General features: G+C 36.9%; 1 protein-coding gene across 5 annotated transcripts in view; it reads right to left on the minus strand.

Moving 5' to 3' along the window:
• Window positions 1-206: 206 nt before the first annotated feature.
• The window catches only part of GPAM (glycerol-3-phosphate acyltransferase, mitochondrial), a 29,834-nt gene continuing 10,722 nt past the window's right edge, over window positions 207-19,318 (minus strand). For 4 of the 5 annotated variants that reach the window (XM_048945632.1, XM_048945631.1, XM_048945633.1 and 1 more), the window contains exons 6-21: window positions 18,875-19,024; window positions 18,017-18,113; window positions 16,988-17,124; window positions 15,869-15,968; window positions 14,938-15,150; window positions 14,435-14,548; window positions 12,867-12,952; window positions 11,781-11,896; window positions 10,860-10,930; window positions 9,493-9,757; window positions 8,871-9,013; window positions 7,484-7,561; window positions 4,538-4,678; window positions 3,683-3,872; window positions 3,519-3,577; window positions 207-2,546 (exon numbers count right to left, since the gene is read on the minus strand). In XM_048945632.1, the coding sequence (XP_048801589.1) occupies window positions 2,430-2,546; window positions 3,519-3,577; window positions 3,683-3,872; window positions 4,538-4,678; window positions 7,484-7,561; window positions 8,871-9,013; window positions 9,493-9,757; window positions 10,860-10,930; window positions 11,781-11,896; window positions 12,867-12,952; window positions 14,435-14,548; window positions 14,938-15,150; window positions 15,869-15,968; window positions 16,988-17,124; window positions 18,017-18,113; window positions 18,875-19,024 (2,077 nt within the window). In that variant the 3' untranslated portion in view covers window positions 207-2,429. The remainder of the gene's footprint in view (window positions 2,547-3,518; window positions 3,578-3,682; window positions 3,873-4,537; window positions 4,679-7,483; window positions 7,562-8,870; window positions 9,014-9,492; window positions 9,758-10,859; window positions 10,931-11,780; window positions 11,897-12,866; window positions 12,953-14,434; window positions 14,549-14,937; window positions 15,151-15,868; window positions 15,969-16,987; window positions 17,125-18,016; window positions 18,114-18,874; window positions 19,025-19,318) is intronic. The other variant, XM_048945636.1, reaches the window with a different exon arrangement.

Here is a 19,318-nt window from a genome sequence, read left to right on the forward strand (position 1 = left end):
TTGTGTGTCATAATATCCATGCTTGCACATATACACACTTGCTGCAGAAAGCAAAGGCTTCCAGTGGCAGATGACTCCTAGTACATGATTTTTTCACGTGCAGCTTTTTCATACAAAACCAACCTTACAGGTGTATCCTGCCTCTGCATACCAAATGCATTCATTAATGTGTATTCACATGCATAGTACTCTATCCACTCGCTGACTTCTGTTAATCAGATTTTCTCTTTATTTTTTTCCTTTTTTTTTTTTTCTTTTTTTCTATTTTAAGGTAAACCATAAGTTAGGTTTAGTTGCAACACCTAGCCAGAACACTCCTGCGACCACAGTGCTCCTGGGGTTAATGCAATTAACACATCAGTTGGCAGAACTATCTTAACAAAATGACTCAAGTTTTGTTTGCTTCATATTGCTTCATATGTAAAAAAATTTATTTACAATCTTCACCCTTAATACACTTCACATGTACTGAAGTGTAGTAAACTATGAGACCTTGTTATTTAGAAGCACCTAGTCTTTTAAAAGACTAAATGGAAGCCATCAGCAACATTGTATGAGCATTCATTGGGTTAACCGGACTGTGAACATTAGCTAGAATGAGCTGAAACTTCTCTAAAAAGCTAGTAGACAAAAGAAACGATGTGCCTTCCAGTCACTATCCTGCTGAGACAGCAGGAATGCATAAAAACAAAAGCAATTCTACAGTCAGTTTCTATTCATATTAATGTAGCTTTGGTTCAGAAATTCTTTAAGTGTTGTACAGCACCTGGTTTAGTGACAGAACACGTGTCTCACAGTGCTAACTGTATAATGCTAACTATAAACCATAGATTTCAAATATTAATAGCATTGAATAAAAAATTTACAGGAATATCCTCGTTGATAAGTGTGCAGTACAAACACAAGCTCCTTGGCCACAAACTCAAAATGTGTGCGTCAGTTTTGTGCTGGCATAACAGTGCAAACGCTGGGATTCAAGTATGCTTTTCCATATTTATGTTAAGCAACAGAGATTGACATGAAAAACTTGGGGGGGATTTTCTGCTCACAAGGCCATGACATGAGAATCAAGTGAAACAATGCCATAATGGAAGTATTGATTTCCCTCATACAGAAAGCAATCTACATGAAGAAAACACATTTCATAAGCGAGCCAGTTTCACGTACCACCAAGTTATTGCTTCAACTCGATCAGCTGTACTGAGAAAACAGGACCACAGCTTCCAATTTAAACTCATCTCACATGAAGAGGAAATCTACAGTGCAAGTTCCTCCATGCAAAATGACCAAACTGCAAGACTAAAGTCCTGTCTCATGGGACAGAATTATTCATCAGCTTTCAATTATTCAGATCTCTCTGTGAATTTTTTTTCTGTAAGTCAGTAAAAACAGAGACCAAAGGACACTGCTAATGATATTTCTGTGTTTCTAAAGGCTACTTCTTAACACTAACTAAGATCTGCTCAGCTACAGAATATGAACCACTGTTTTCCAAACAACTGTTGAAGTTACTGATGAAATTTTTAGGGCCAAACTTAAAAAATTATTTCACCAAATCAAGTTTTTGCTCCACTTAAAAAAAAGATCTGACACTTTACTAATTACAAATAAAATCTTTATAGCTTTTCTCAATTAAATAATAATCTAAGATTTTACAAGATATTCACAGTTAGACAACTGGCTCCTGACTTTCATCTGCCTGAAGGACAGATGCCACCATAAAAACAAAAATGCTATTCTGACATTCTTCATGACAGCAGTGATCAGTGCAATTTGCCACTGCACTACACAGCCCTAATAGTGCAAGGTATGCCTGCTGACATTTCTGACAATCATCTGCTACATGGTCATTATTCTTGGATGTTTGTAACTGTTATTCACATTAGAATTTTGGCATTTATGTTAGCATTGATGCAAAACTATGGCTTTATCCATGAAGTATATATCCTGCCTAAACAAGATTTTAGATACTTTTTATTTAAAACAATAAAACTGGATTTGAATGAAAGTTATTTTTTATGCTATAAGCTGTGCTGCCACTAAACTCAAGATCTCGGGGTTAGCTACAGATCACAAACATTTGTATTTGTGCATCTGTTACCATTTTTAAAAGTGGATTTATTTAAGACATAACATTGATAAAACTTCACTCTCCAATCTAAATCTAATTTGAATCATTGCTCTTATTTTTTGCAACATGTTTTATAACTTGTATCCAAAGTGTCATCTGAGTATCAGAACAGGATTGGAACTGTAAGAAACCCATAGATGCATACATAAGAAGGCACTTGTCTTCCAGTAGTTCAAGTCAGAGAAGGCCTTACCCAGACAGCGGCACCTTAAATTTTGAAGGGTAGCAAATGTCCCCAGGATTTGATACAGTCTCAAAACCTGCCTTCATGTCCCTGGACAAAAGTGCTGTATGTGTTCTATAATACCATGAAGCTCATGATGAATTCCAGTAGTTTTTGCCTGTTGCGCTGAGGTAGGAACGTAGTGCTAAGTTCCAAAATAGTGTCTCTCTTTTGATTGGTCTGACTGAAAACCTGAAACACAGCATGAATACAAATAATTATTATCACATTCAAGTAATCACATTTCTTAAAAAGAAACTAAGAAATAAGTACAGTGTGTAGTAAACATCCAACTCCACCAACAGCAAGGGACTAAAGAGGCACACAAAAAGCACCTACATTAAAAAAGCATGCACTTGAAAACAAGAAGTCAGATGCAGTGCTGAGCAGATGCCACCTGGTTCCATTTTCCTGACAGCAGAATAGACTAGAATTAAAATGATGGATACTTTCACTGTAAGTTTTCCTACGTGCTAACTATTGTTAGCTTATTTAAAGACCAAAAATGCCTGTCTAGCAATACTTGGCCCAAATACTGGTGCTTTTCAAATTACAATCCTAAATCCCACTTGGTATCCAGGATGTCATGCCATCTTGGTGAAAGAAACTTTTCATTTGCAAATTCTATATAAGCAGTCTAAAATTTGAAATTTGAGTGGGAAAGTGCAAAACTGCTCCTTTACTTCAAAAATAAAGAACACCTGTATCCTCATGGTGGGCCTTAGATGTCTATTATGATGGTGCTCACGGAACATCAATCAGTGCTGGGATGAAGTTCAAGAACTAATGCTTCTCAGAGATTTGAATAGTCCTTCAAAATTAGCTATCATTAAGCAGAGCAGAGTTCTCAGCCTCCTGCCATTGATTGTGCATCAAGGACATGGAGCAGAACAGAGAACTTCTCTAGCTGGGAATAAAAACAACTGGTTCCCTGGCCATCACCTAGACAAGATTTCTCAGGTGCAAGCAGCGTTCTGTTCTGTACTGTGTACTCTTTTCCCACAGCCTTTTAGGAAAAGCAAAATGCTCAGAATACACAATATGTTTGCACAGATAAATTCACAGATTTTAAATCGATGTTGCCGAGGTTTTATGCCTTGCCAGAGCTGTGCTCCTTATTAAAATGCAATTAGGAATCTTCAACTCTGATCACAGAACACTTACCCCAATTTCCTTAAAGACTTTCACTGCATTTTTCACATGACTGTATGTAGCACTCTCAGCTGTAAGAAAGAACACACAGATATAAACAAATTGAAATAGTATTTGGGCCAGGAGGATCAGAAAAAAAATCAAATACAGTTCCAAAGACAAACTGTTTGACATACCATACACAGCAACATTCTTCTCTGTCCTGCTTATTAAATGCCTGTGTAACTTTTGAAGGTATTCGGACTCTGAAACAGGACCACTAAAATTGTGTACGAAGATGACAGCAGAGCTATATGCCTCCAGTAAAGGTCCCAGTAACCTCTGCAGGAAAGTGATGTACTGCTGGTGCTCTTGAGACTGACTCACCTAAGAAAGGGAAATAAGAACTTAAAGGAGAGACCAGCAGAAAGGAGAAACAACCCACACCACAGTACGTGGCGAAACGTCACAGTGCAAAAGACAGTGCAATGTGGAAGCACAGCAAAAAGTATTTTACCATGGAGGGCAAATTAGGTACTATGAGACAATGCTACTTTTTCCTCCTACAGAATATTAGTGATGTAATAGCTATTTTCCCAAGATAAAACTGAAGACGTTACACTGTTCTGCAGCCAACAGAAGTGCAGCCACGTATTTGTGAAGATGGAAGTACGTTTCCAAACATTAACAAGATATCCTAAATAGGTTTGTATAAGTTCTCTGAGAAAACCAGTTAAAGTCTAAAACCAACATGACCTGTCCATGAAGTAAGAATAAAACATTTAGAAATCAAAATACTTCATCCTCCAGGAGGTTTCACGACACTACCATTGCCTTTCCACTGCCCTATCCGAATATTCGATGTTTCTTCAGCTGAATTTCCCATGGGAAGGAGAAGAAAATGTGTTTAACCAACCGCAACAAAATGCAACCAGACTAACACTGCAACCAGAAAAAAGCGAAAGGTTGTATCATTATCCCTCCTGAGCTAGTGAAGCAGTTTGTATTTCTGCTAACAGGCTTCAATGTTACGAGTCTTGGGATAACATTACCTTCAGGTAGCAATCTCTTTGCTCTTCTCCAAAATCACTATCTTCATCTTCTTCATCACTTCTCCAAGTTAACGGTTCAGGGAGTTTTTTATTCCACTGCTGCTCTGTAAGACTGGGACTGACATCCTCCTGATCATCCTGCTTAAATTTGAAGATGAGATGATAAAGAGGCAATGTAAATAAATAAAATAAATTTACTGTAGTTTATTGTATAATCTCATCCAGCCAAATCAGTCCTGTCATTAATCATTATTTAATGAAAATAGGCAAGACTTAATAACAGACAGGGTTCATGTAAGTAGAAAATATTTTTTCTGCAGTTTGCCTATCAAATCAAAGAGAAAATCTCTGGTGTAGTGTTGTCACAACCTTGCAGTATCTGTTGCCAAGAAAACGTTTACAATTGCATTAGGATAGAAAGCTGAGATGCTGTCAGTATGTGGATGCCACTAACCTTTGAGCTGCTATTACTTCAAGGACATATTAGTTAACTGAGTTTCACTGCATTACAATATCCGAAATCTCAGTTAACACAGAATGCCCCAAGTTCCTATTTTTTAACTGTTAACTTTCTGCCACATGAGATATAGGCTGGAAAATGATGAGACAGTTTCAAGCTGAAAGGACACAAACTGTTTAAATCTTGGTTGAGACACTAAGCCCCTTCTACCTGTTGTGACGCAGGAACTCCGTTCCGCTAATCACCCTGACAAGCAGCATCCCAGTTTAGCCTACAAATACTCCATCAGTAATCCACCTTCAGAGCAGGGCATGGATTTACACTCATCTAAGACACAGGCAGGTATCTTAGGTAAGCACGTATTTCAGGCTTTTGGGACAAGCGCACGATGGCAAGAATACTACCATGGTGGAATTTTTCAACCTGAACTCCTTTTTCCTCACAATATTCATTGTTTGCTTCTCTTCTGTTAAGGAACAACATTAATTTCAGTAAAATCTTTAACTAATGAAGTGCTCTGGAAAGTTGTAAAGCAGTGTGAAGTTCTATGGCAAGGAAAAAAAAAAAAGGTAATCTTTCAAGACAATAAGCACAAGCAAAAACAACAGACATCAATCTGCCTGAACAGCAACTTAGTTCTATTGTGAAATAATGCAAGTATGTCACAAGTTCAGGCACACAATAATTAAAGGTACAAGAGGAATACTCCACCTGTCTGATCAATATCTGATGCAACAGTCAATTTTGACAATGCATCTTTATAAATGAATTCCAGATAGTGAAAACACGCTTTGAAAAACAAGGGAAACAGTGTCCATCACTCATTATTATTCACTTTCCTCAAAGTAGCTGAACAGAAGGATTTGCAAAGGTCACCAATGCTTAGTCAATGAGAAAAGACCCTCCATACAATCCTGCCTAGAATTACAAATCATGCAAGATTAAAAACTAATGAATAGCAGACACCTTATTACTGTTATAATACCATGACAAAAAAGAAGCACTTCTTATTTGCCACAGAAGCCTTACAATATTCCAAATGTTATATTCTAAAAGAAGCAGAGGCCAGAAAATAAGTTTAAGAAAATACTAAAGAGAATACTGTGTGTTGGGACTGTTCCTCACTTTTAGAAATAAACACAAGGATCACAGAAAAACAATTAAGAAATACAAAGCCTGGATCAATTAAGCTCAATTGAAAAGGAAATTTACTGATGTGTTAAAGTCAGTGGTAAACTTAAAACACCAGAAGTTATAGAAATTAGCTACCTCTTTTAGAGAACAGACTGTAAAAATCCACAAACATTTCCAAGCTGTCCCAATTCATGAAACAATCGTTGCTTACAGTGTTTGCACAGATCACGGACATTCTTAATGCTTTTAACAGAATTAAGTAGGTATAGAGCATCTCTAAGTTTAAGAGATTCAGCAGTGGAACATCTACTTTTTAAGTACTCAGCTGTGGCATTATTGTTGTGTGTCATATAACACAGGTGTGTATTTATATACCACTTATGTCACCTATATCCCAGCTATAAGCATCTAAGTACCAGACTCAGCAACTGAAACTCAGAGAAAGCTCAGACAGGTTGAATGCTTGAGGAGACAGAAGTCTTTACCTGCTGCCATTCACACCTGTTCTCTTGACCCGCCCCGAGGCACTGAACATACAGGTTTCTTCCTAACCCTCAGAGCAGCATTAATTTTTGGATTTATTTAATAACGATGACGATTAATGCCATGACAACATCACACTTAAGATAAAAAGCACTCAGTCGTAACAACAAAGGAGGAGAAAGTTAATATCTGGGACTATCAAGGAACTATTACCTACACGTAATAAAAATGGAAACACATATCAAAAGGTATTAGAGTGGAGTAAGGGCCCTAAAAAAGTAGCCTTAACCTCCTCTGAAAATGGACAGCTGTGAAGAAAAAAGTGGCCAAATACACTACACCCCTACATCCCTCCAGATGCTCTCTGACTTTTTGCCACTTGCTCCTGGACTCCAAGCTCTGTTTTGCCATGTCTAAGAAGCAAAGGCATGGTGAGTCAGCTGTCTCCCGGTCCCTGTGTTTCTTAACATCATCTGCCTCAAACACCATGCAGCAACTCCAATGCACCACTGAAACTTCACAAAAAAAAGATCTGTTCTACAGGCTTTCAAAGAATAGAAATTAAACTTCTGGAAACCTGTACTAGAAATCTAAAGGGCTTAAAAATAAAAAAATCCCCATTTCACAGGGCAGTATGTCACCTTCAGTTGGTACAGTGACATTACAGACATCTGTAGCCTCAAAATTTGACCATAACCACATACCTGATGCTTACAAATGCAAAAATCAAGTAGCATCAGGCCTGGACTTGTTAATTTGTTATGCATCTTAAGTAACGACATATATTTAGAACAAAATCAACAACTAACAAACTACCTACAGTTAGTCATGTACAAGAAAGAGCACAGTCAGCATCTCTATCACCTTACCTCAGCCACCAGAAGAATACCATATTGTATCAGCTTTTCCACTGCTTCATGGCAAACTTGATATATCAACTGACAAGGCTGCAAAACAGAAAAGGAAATACACTAAATAAACTATAATTAAATATCACATCCATTAAATCCATTATAAAAACAGCAGTTTCCTGTTCTGTATGCTTTTTCTACATACAGCAGCATAGTCCTTTTAAACAAGTCATTCTTTTACCACCCAACGCGTTTGTCTATCCATGGAGTCAGACAAACAAAATATTACAGTGAAAGAAGATATTTAAAATTTGTCCATGTTTTTGGAAAAGAAACACTACTACGCCAGTAGGACAAAAAATGAATCAAATATTAAATAGAAAATATTTAAGCTAAAAAAAAAAAAAAAAAAAAAAAAACAAAAAACGAAAACCACAAACTCCAGAGCAACGAAATTACTGAAAGCTCTACCAACCAAATGAGCTTGCCTTATGTTTCACTTAAAAAGCAGAAGTCAAAAAAAACGTGTGTGCAAACTTGAGAGCTAATTCAAGAATTTCTAGAATCTCTAAGCAACCTGCACTCATACGGCAAAAAACCATACAGCATCGAATATTGTAAGTGTACAGAGCATCTTTCAACATCTAACATTCTGGAGCAAAACAAAAAAACCAAAGCTAGGCCTTGTTTAAAACTGTCACTAAGTATTAGGTGTGGCACCACAGGACTCTTGCATAACTATGTAAATTAAAATTATCTTCACAATCTGGAGTCTTAATTTCCAGTGTAGTTTCAATCATGCATGCAAACTCATATGAGTTTGGTAGTCTCGAAGACTTAGATCTGTTTAAATGAAAATATTTAAATAGCTTTGGGGAAGTGCAGATAATAACGGCGATGGTCTCATGACCTTGGCAAGACAAAATCTGCTAGAAGGCACTTAGAAGTCCAACATGCAGTTATGGGAAGCTGCAGAGATCTTCTTTCTCATGAAAAAGTCTGATGCCAGCATTGTAGAAATGCTGCAGGTTTGTGCTGTTTTTCACTCACTCAGCAGCTGCATGAGCAGGAGGTATGCACCCAGTATGTATCCCTAAATGTGACTGTGTCCTATCCTGCTAACGAAACCATCCAGCAACAAGAAAGAGGCAAGTTAATTCATGTTATCTTAGATCATACATCTTCTGGATGAACTATTCTGATGCAACTACACTCATTCAAATGTACTTCCTTGAAACAAGTGGACACACATTATTTTTTCAAATGCTCTACAACTTCCTACTTCCCATTATCACTAGCGAACATACCGGAATCAAGACAACTAAAGAAACCATTAATTCTCTTTAAAGCAATAAAAGCAAAAAAAAGCAGTGAAAATTTGATAAATGAACAGTTAGTTACTTACCAAAGATACAGTAAATTCATTAGAAAGCAAGTAGCACAAGCTGGCAGCTTTTCGGACAAGGTGCTCTTGACTAATCAAACTGGGAGAAGCACCATTGGTACCATTTCTGAACCTCTTACTCTGAACTGCACGAAGACTGCAGGCTAGAGCAGAAACAAACATTAGCAGAGCTTTCACAAAGAGTTTTACAAAGGAAACTTAAACACTTTGTCTATTTTTATGTCTATCAGCAGTCCAACATCATATATGTAATTGAAAAACTAGGACAGAAATTGCCACTACAGCTTTTGCGTTCCATTTATCTCTAGTTGAAACAAAATTTCATTAAAATATTGCTAAACAAAGGCAAAAGTTCTCCAAATTGGCTCCAAACTCTGCGCCTTGTTTAAGGTAGTTACCAACACATGAATACTTCCAAGAAAGATAAGGGAAAATGGGAAAAATGAGTTCAAACATTCCACACAAAAACCAGTCTAATTTTGTCTTTCTTAGAATAGACAAGGGGTTACACAGGGAGGGAAGAATTAAGCATTAGTAAACAGTAAGAAGAACTGGGGGGTTGTGCAGATATTTTGAATTCACAGGTCACAGGAAAGTCTTTCCATAAACTCCAAGCTCGTACCAATGATTGCCTCTTTAATGAATACATGAAGAATTCCATTGCTGTAGAAATTGAGTTCAAAGACAGCAGGGATCGTTGTGCTGGGAGTGATGAAGAACTCGTTGTTTCGACTGGTGTTTGTGATATTTACACAGTTCCCCAACAAGTGGATGGCATGCATGACAACATCATCTGAGTTCCCTGAAAATCCCAAATCGAAGTCACGGGCTAAGACCTCTTCCTTCATGGAGAAGAAATCTTCTACCAACCTGGAAAGATCAGTTCCCTAGAAATAAAAATAGAATCAAAAAATAAAATAATGTTCTTTTTGCACAAGAGTTTATTATAAATGACATGTATGTAGAAAACACATAAAGAGACACTGATTTTCAATAATCCATAATCCAACAGTCATATTATAAATCCTTGTTTTCACATATTTTGCTGAAATAGAGCATGGTTTCTGAATTACAATTCCAGCCACAAAGCTATTCGCGAACGCAAGATTTTTGTTTGATTTCTGTCCATTTCACAACCAACAGAAACATAAGTTGTTCTTTAAGAAGATATGTTAAGAGTTGCCACACTTCCATTACCTCTACCATAAAAGGAAATATCAATTATCTGGAAACACTGTGAGTAAAAAATTTTTTTTCAAGTGGTTAGAGACACGAGGAAGAGCTTTTCCTTAAGCATTTGCTTGGTGTGATGGTTGTTGGTTGTTTTTTTTTTGTTTGTTTGTTTTTGCAACATATTCAGACCACATAATACAGTGTTTCTTTCATCCCTTCATTGTAGGAAATTGGAAAGATTGAACTGATGGGAATAGTGATTCCTTTTAACTGGGAAAATTATGCATCTGATCGATATTCTTCAATGCGATCTCAATGCCTGTGCAGTAAAAACTTCAAATTAGAGGAAAAGGAATTTCAGACAAAATGTAAAACACACTTGTAGGAGAAAAACATCTTCCAAGCGCCATGCAAAAAGGTGCAATTAAACATTAGAATCATTCTGCCAACATGGTAAAACATTCAGGTACCAAGGAATAGCAGAACTCATTTGAAAATTAACTGAAGAGTTGCTACCCTATTCAATGATAAATGTTTTCAAATGTCAGGGCTCAAAAATGAGATTCTAATAGAATTGAACCAAACTCATGTAGTCTTCAAAAAAAGGTATAACTAAATTTTGGATTTAAAAAAATCTGTTTTCACATGGACATTTATTATCTCCAAGCATCTACTACTAATCAAAACATTAGCATACACGAAATGCACTTTAAAATACACGTGTCTTCTTAGTAGCAAGCTATAGTAGAATGCACTCTATGCTTTCAATCAACAACTGTAAAGTGCTGTTAGGACGTACAAGCAGCACAGCCTTACCTGCCTATGTCTGTACAGCAGCAAACAGGCAACAATGTGGGTAGACATCACAGCACAGGACTTGTTAGCAGCTAGAGGTAAACAAGACAAAGTAACTGTGGGACTTCAATAGAATGAGAAGTTCAGAACACCTTTACAAGTGAAAAATTAGCCACTACTTAAAAAAAACAAACAAACAGCAATACTGGCATAGAACTGTACCTTCTGAATAAAATACAAAGAGTGCTTTAATAATAAGAAATTACGAGCTGTAGAATTTCAAAGATGCCTTGACTCTATCTCAGCTCTTACTGCTTCAGCTCCTTCTAGAAATACATTAACTCTACAGAAGTACCGTAATGACCAGGCACAATTCTGAATTGTTGTAAGCATGTAAAATATTAATGTAATCAAACTAGAGTAATTTAAACTAGGAAGCCTGAGTAAGGCTCAAGCACTTACTAAGCTAAAAGTACCGTTTTGTATACATCTCTTAAGACCACAAATCACAGACATACTAACCAAAACACATGCCACATAGCCTATAAGCTTGGCAACACCGGTCCATGCAGACAGAGAGCATGTAGCACAAATTACACCTGCAAGATACTGTCATAGCTTTTTCTGTGGTGTGATAAGAAATCAATGTATCAACAACAATTAATTCAAACACTTCAAAGTAGATCAAGTTCAGTACACTGGTGCAATGAATACACAAGTTACCAGCATAAACAGATAGAAAGCTTGTACTTGACCAGAAAGCCAATTTATCAAAAACTGCAGAGAGAAGGAGGAAGGCAAAGGAGTGAAAGCTGTCAAGAAAGCATTTGAAGTCAGGAAATGATCGTCTGAATGCCAGGAATTTGCATTATCAAACAGCAAGTTAGTTAATGCAATAAGCAAAACAAAATAGGTAGCTTATGGTAATACTGAAGCACTTACTGAATAAAATATGCTCAGCCAAGTTGGCTATCAGCTCCCTTCTGTAGGGCTCACTGGTTATATCCCTGGAGTTAGGCAGTGAAGCCTCAGTACCTTCATCCACAGTATCATTAGGTCTGAATGCAAAACAAAAATTTGCATTATGACATCGATTTTTTTAAGATACATTAACTGAATTACAGTGCAAAAATACATCATGTGTTTGGGTAATGGCACAAACATGTTATGCCTAACAAGCTCCACAAAATGCTGAGTATTCACCAGCTTTTCCCACTGAGCAACAATCCAAGATAAAAGACCATCTAAAGAGAAAGAGCTATGTAGAACACTTGGCTTTTCCTATGCCTATTCATATTGCCATTACATCACTGCACTCCACAGCTCTTTTTAATGAATAAGGAACAGAAGTAGATTAAGCCTAAAAGGCAGTTTTCATCTCAGCCACTCTATAAACCAGAAATGCCTTTTGTATGGACCTACAACCTTCTCAAGATAAATAAAATGTTTTCTCCACTAGGTCCACATGGGTTTGTACGACCCAAGCAAAGGCCTCCACAAAAATGTACATTTTTATAACAAATGCAAGTCTATTCCTACAAGAAAAGTTTTGCATTTCTGAATGAGTCATCTCCTTGAGCAAGGGATGTTCATTCTCAAGACCTCATTAGGAAGAGTTATTTGGTTTGGATACAAACCAAAATCCATCTGAAATATGTGTAGCTTTTAATAACATACTCTTCCTTTTTCACTGTGTCATTTTTTCCTTCAAGTTATTCCTTAATGTTTAATTTTAAACCATCAGAGGTCACAACAGTTCAAAAAAAAAAAAAAAAAAAAAGCCTCCTGGAACTTATTTAGGAAAATAAAAAATCACAAGAACGTAACTCTTAAAACAGAACGCACAGTAATAAACATGTAAGATTTTTGTTTGTCTACACACAATTAGATCATCCTTGGGAAGTTCAAGCACCATTTGAAACATATTGGAGAATTCTAAAAAGACAAAGGAAGGGAAAAAACTAACAAAGAAACTAAAAACAAGCCCAACATGCCCTCCCTCTCCCCAGCAACCAAAAGACTGTCTACCTCGATGGAAGTATAGCTGGTAACAAAGCTTGTTCAAGAGAAAAAGGAGCAGGCACAGGTTTTTGACTTTGGCTGTTCACATATTCCTGTTAAGAAAAGGATTATTATTTTTTGTACTTTTTTTCCACCTAACTTCTGTATTTAACTGATAACATTATTAAAATGAAAAAGGCAATCATTCAAAACCGCAACTGTGATTAAAACCAGCTCACGCTAAAAGTGCAGGAATAAGGTTACAAAAGTGACAAGCTTGCATGAGTTTGCTCACTTTTATAATGAAATGGAAAACTTCCTACAGCAAGGAATCCACACTTGGTGAAAAGCAGTGTAACAAAAACAATGCATAATCACTGTCAGCATCTTGCTGGGAACAAGTCCTTTGAGACTAGCTTCTCCATGATTAAATTAATGAGAACTGCCTTCATTAGCATGAATAAGAGCGAAGTCCAATACCCATTTAGAACTAACACACAGATGATAATTATTGCTTCACACTATTTCCTTTAAACATTGGGATAGGAAACATTTCCATAGGTAAACATGACTGCAGAAGCTCTAGCTGTAAGACATCATAAAATTAAAGCAGTCAGGAAGAAGACACTGTATTACAAACTTGAAATTCTTGAATTACAAATTTCTCAGTCTCTCCTTACAGTTTAGCATTTACATTACTGTGCTTTTGGGACATTGTGTTCTTCCAGTTCCTACGAAGACTGATGTGGGAAACTGCAGAGCCACTTGGCCTGCTGGTCAGGAAAAGTTCTCCCAGGAAGGCTACTTAAAAGACTTTCACAGCCAGCTCTTCCTCTTCTGTTTCTAATCCTGTACTCACAGAGCTGCACAAAAGCTCAAAATTAACCCTAAAAGCTCATTTTCTTAGAAAACCTGCAGTGATATAAGTACGTTAATTCAAAAATGATGCAGTTATGCTTCTGCAACTCTTGGTTAAGGCATACTGATCAAATTTAAGTCATGCTTACTTTATTTTTGTTGTACAAGAATGAGTACACCTACAAATGAGAGCTGGCAGAGTTTGTTAGGAAGGTACAGAGAGATCAGCATTTCACTAGATTAACAGGGCAGATAACCTTCTTTTCCTTATACTGATCCAGAAGCAATTGTTAGCTCTCTACCAAGAATAGCCTGGAAGTGACCCAAGCTGCCTTCCTCATAAGTGAATTAATACCTTTCTCTACTACAGTAATTATAATGCAGTGCAGACAGTCACAACAATTTCATGCTGTGGTAATTGAACCCTCTGAAGCTCTCCAACCTACTGCTTTTCTGAGAGAAGTAGGGCAGAAAGAGGAATGCCTAATTAATTTGAATAATGTTCTCGTAGGTTGTTGTTACAGCACGTTAATCTTATTAAAGTCACTCTGAAAGTAAGCTATAGCTTACTTGTAGCAGAACACAGACTACTGAAACGTATATAGATTAAGAAGTGTCATACTAGCAGATTCTGCAAAGAAATCCGTAAGAATTTAAAAGTGAAGGCAGTTAGCATTGCATAAGTGTGTCACTGCTGAAAGAGCAAAAACATCAAATCTTCAAAATATCAAACTTACTTTTAAAGAAAATGGTTGTGCAAAATCTACTCTGACACAGCCATAATTCTTCCGCAGCATCCTGAAGACTCCTCTCGCTATACCCCAAAGACTTTCATTCTTCTTAGGCTTGCCCTGGAAAACGTGAGTGGTTGCTTTATTATTTTTTTTCAATTTACAATTATAAGGTGGTGTTTAAAATTAAAACAGATTCAATAGACACAAGGGTAAAACTTCTGATATGCTTTCTGACTTCAACTAAGTCTAGAGAACTAATGTTTTTCCATATGAAAAGTAATACAATTAAATGGTTATACCTCATGAATTGGCACCTACAAGTATGTAACCTATTCTTCAGCAATCTCCATCAGAGAGGTTTTGTGATTCACAGCTTTACACTCTTCATCACAAACAGCAAGTGCATGTGACAGAGAACTACTAGCACATAATTTAACTGTGTAACAGACTCTCCCGCACATCAACAGAAAATCCCCAGACAAAACAGGCTATTCAATTGCCCTTACCAGCTGCTCACTGTTATAGTGACCTTCAATTATGCGATCATAGGAGATTCCCACAGGTATAATTAGGACATCAGGAGTAGCATTTGAGAAGAGAGCATCCACTACCACAGACAAAAGACCCGCTCTAGGACCTGATGTCTTTCCACTTCGAGACCGTGTGCCTTCCAAGAATATTTCTAAAAACTGCTGCTGTCTCAGCAATTCTTCTATGTGCTGAATATGAAGAGATTGAAGAAGAAAAATACATATCTTCATACACTGCTAAGCTCATGTTTGAAACACATTGTTCTTCATCAGCAATCATTTTCTCTTAAAAACCCTTGTAAGACCACAAGTGTGACTTGGCATGAATACTTAGAAGAATAAGCAATAATGAATGCCTGACACAAATCCAGACCAAACTGTTATTTAATTTGCATGAATATACAAGCAGTATAAAGCCATTTGTTCAAGAATATCTCTAACATCAGTTGATTCATTTGAATTGCATATGTCTCTTCTTCAGGTTTCTCAGAACATCTCATCCTCCAAGATGTAAATAGAGCTATTCTACTCAATTGCACAAAGCAGCATATCAACACATCATAAACAGAGACTTCCATTAAGTAAAGAAGATTGATGTAGATATGCCCCAGTACAAAAGAAATCAGGGAAACAAGGCTTAAATCTAGTATTTATCCAGAAATCTTAATTCCATTTCTTTAACAAAGGTTGCACAAGGTGTAAACCATATCCTCAAAGGTACTGGACATTCAGTTCTCTTTTACCTCACGCATTCAAGCCTTGATGTAAAAATGTATTCTGCTTATGTAAAATGAACCCTGAACAAATTCAAAGCACTAAAAATCTTCTCCCAGCTGATGGAAGTCACTCTCCCATCAACCACCCAACTCAAGTACTATCCATGGACACATAGACAAGAAATACATACCACATACAGCAAAGCTCTGTAAAGGAAGTCCTTCTGACCATCAGGACTCTGATCCAACTTTCGACGAATGAAAAATCCTCCTAGCTTGCGGATCAGTGTGCTACAAAATCAAGAACAATTACACTCATGGGTTTCAGTCCATAGGAAGCTAATACCCACTGTGCAAAATTCCTAGCACACAGCAGAAACTGAAGTTACTATCAATGCATTAATCTTCTCGTAAATTATGGGACCACAGAGATATTTCAAATGAAATAGGCTTCTCTACACTGACTCACTTCATTTCACTACATTAACAGACCACTTATCCACTGTAGTGAACCTGAGCATTGTAATCAGGGAGTTAGTGACCCAAAGAAGAGCTTATGTGAGTAGGCCTTCATGCCCTTGTTGTACTGCGCATATGCCCTGGCTGCAGGATAACCTCAGCCAGCTAATTTCAATAGAGGAGCACGCAGGCAACTCCCACTCCCTACCAGCAATTACACCATCTGCGTGGACTTGTGTTTATCCAAATGTGCACCAAGAAGTTCTCATGAGAACATTCTTTCATACTGGGATAATAAGGGACCAGCACCTACTGGTGCATAACATCCAAGACACCTGCTTTCTCTCCTTGTTATGTTCCACAAATTCCAGGAGCAGCTCAGAGATCAGTATCCCCAAACTCTTGCTCCCTGGCAAAAACTGCATAAAAGACCTTCTGATTCCCTTCAGCAACACAATTTAAACACAGAACAAACTGGAGTAGTTTCCCACAAAACATTATGCACTCAGTACTGTCATTGCCCAATAGCTGGTTCATTAAACTTCATAAGAAGTTTCACACATTACTCACATATTAGTCTTTCCTTAGTCACTTACCCACTTAGAGACTCCTACAATGAAATTACTATTCCTTACTCCACTTAGGTTATGGCAGACTTTCTCAAAAGGATTTTGTGATGGTCTCTCTCTGAGAATGCAATAGGAAGCAAAAAGTTCAATTGAAGTGCCCAATAATCCTCAGATTCCCTTACGTGTGGTTGGAAGATACACTGCTCAACTGGTCACCTGACAATCCCCTCACTTCTGTCTTTTTCAGATAATAAGAACTTCCATGCAACTTATTAACTTTACCTGAAGATGGGGATGTTGAGATTATTGCCTGCAGCAATATAGGGTGCTTTGATGTTATGGCAGAAAAGTATGAATGTAAGGAGCAGGTAATCAATGTGAGATTTATGAACAGGCAAGAAGATAAGAGGCAAATTCATCTACGGAAGGGAGAGAAGAAAAACAAGACAACAGTTGATTAGAAATGTAGAATATTACTCCTTTTTAAAAATCCATCATTGAGATCGCTAGCATTCTATCATCAGAAGAAACGGTATTTTTCAGTTGTCAGCATTCAGTTTACTTCTGGTTTCCATTCAGCTGTCACACTGCCAACATTTTTGTGAATTGTATTTCTATGGACCGCAGTTTCCAGTTGCGTGCTTATGAGAAACAATGACTGATAATCTTCAAACTCACAGCACTGATACAGCAATTAGTAAGCTTAAAGGGGCCAGTGTCCAAGTGTTGCTATTTCTTTGCGTAAGACATCAACAAAAAGAACCTAAAGTGGGGTTCTTAAAAACTGTAATCAAAAGATACAAAAAAAACCATTGGCAACAGTTTTTTCTCTCTTCCATTTATCTAATCTATCTTTGTAAAAACAAATCCTGCAAAGAAAGAGTCAATTCATTTGAGTGTAAACAAAACAGCAGATTTAGGTGATACTTTTAATCAACTTCAGAAAGAATTTAAAGACCAGCAACAATTTGATAGCACAGAATGCACTTGATTTCTTTTTTTCTACTCCAAATAAAGGCAAGAGTAATTCGGAAAATCCTAAATATACCCACTAATTTAGTACTGTTTGTCCAGGCATAAAAAAAGAAATAATCCTGGATGCAGGTTATGAGATAATTAATCAGTTTTATAGTTAAAATTTGATCCTGAAGCAAAGACAAAACCAGAGCTAATATAGTACTTAAGGTTACACAATTCTGTCACACAGACTTAGCAGAACCCTTCTGAGAACAGAAAGTGCTATAAATGTAAACAGCAACAGAAATGAAACTTCATCAAAAATCTGCCTAAATACTTTCCCATCCCCCTTACCTCTGTTGCTGCTTTGACCATTTCTATTTGACCTCTGTGAATCTGAATATTCCAGAAAAAGCTGTTAAATAACTTCAGTAACACCCACCCAGTCAACCTGAAGAAAACAACAAACATAATTCAAAGACTTTCACTCATTGCTACCTTTATTTTTACATTGCTTCCATGTGATTGAAGATAAAGCCATACAATTTCATTACTTCACATTCAAACAAACTCACTGTGAAATCAAGTTGCTTAACAAGTCTTTGCCTATCAACTAAAGCTGTGATTAGTTACTACATTTGTGTCATAATTACAAAAGGCTGAAAAAGTTGCAGCAACCACAGAGGCTGTTCAAATTGCAGAGACTGCTTAACATATGGGGCAAGTTAAGAGGTCCTACAATTAATGGCAATAACTAAGCTGGCGGATAGACACATCAGGTGACAGCATTTTGTGGTAAAACAATATTCAATTTTACTAGTAAAAGTAGACATCACAGCAGAATATTATATGTAAGATAAGACTAAAGTGCTGATAACTACAAGCAATAATATTCAATGGGTTACCAGAAAAACGTTGTACAAAGCACTAGAACCAAGCCCAGCTTCAGGAAAAAATAAGTTTGTATTAAATTATGTAAATAGGTTTATCCCTTGAAAAAATGGAGGGCTTTTGCTGCATCTCAAAATGAAGAATATCTATCCTTTCTCTAGTTAACATCAGAAAAGGTGTTTTTATGAATAATGTCTTATTATTTATGAATAATTATTCATTATTTACGAATAACACATTATAAGCTCTGCTGGTACTACAGAGAGAGGCTCTCTCTTGTTCTTCTACCCGTCGACAATACTGACGAACCATTCTCATTACCTGATCAAAGCCGGTGACACATTTGCTACCATTTCTTGGAGAATTTTCCTAGCTTTTTTTTTCACTTTGTTGATAGCTTTAGGATCCACCTGAGCAAAGCTACCTGGAACACTTGGCTCAGAAGCTTCATCTACGATGGCCTTCTGTACCCTAACATTAAAGAAGTAAAATTTATGAGACAGCTGTGCAACAGAAGAGTTCAAGACAGACAACAACTACTGGAAATGAGCTACTTCAGCAATAATTTGCAATCATAAAAGAAGAACCACACCGAAGACTTATGTACTCCAAATTCTCTACTAATTACCTCTAATTCAATACCACTACACTCCAATCGGAAAGGTGGATGACAGATATACGCGATGAAATTTGATCATAAAAAATAGTATGTCCACACTTCATAGGTACCCATACCAACTGATCACTGAGTTTTAGAAACGGTTA

Source organism: Lagopus muta, chromosome 5, assembly GCF_023343835.1.
Source record: "Lagopus muta isolate bLagMut1 chromosome 5, bLagMut1 primary, whole genome shotgun sequence".
NCBI lineage: Eukaryota > Metazoa > Chordata > Aves > Galliformes > Phasianidae > Lagopus > Lagopus muta.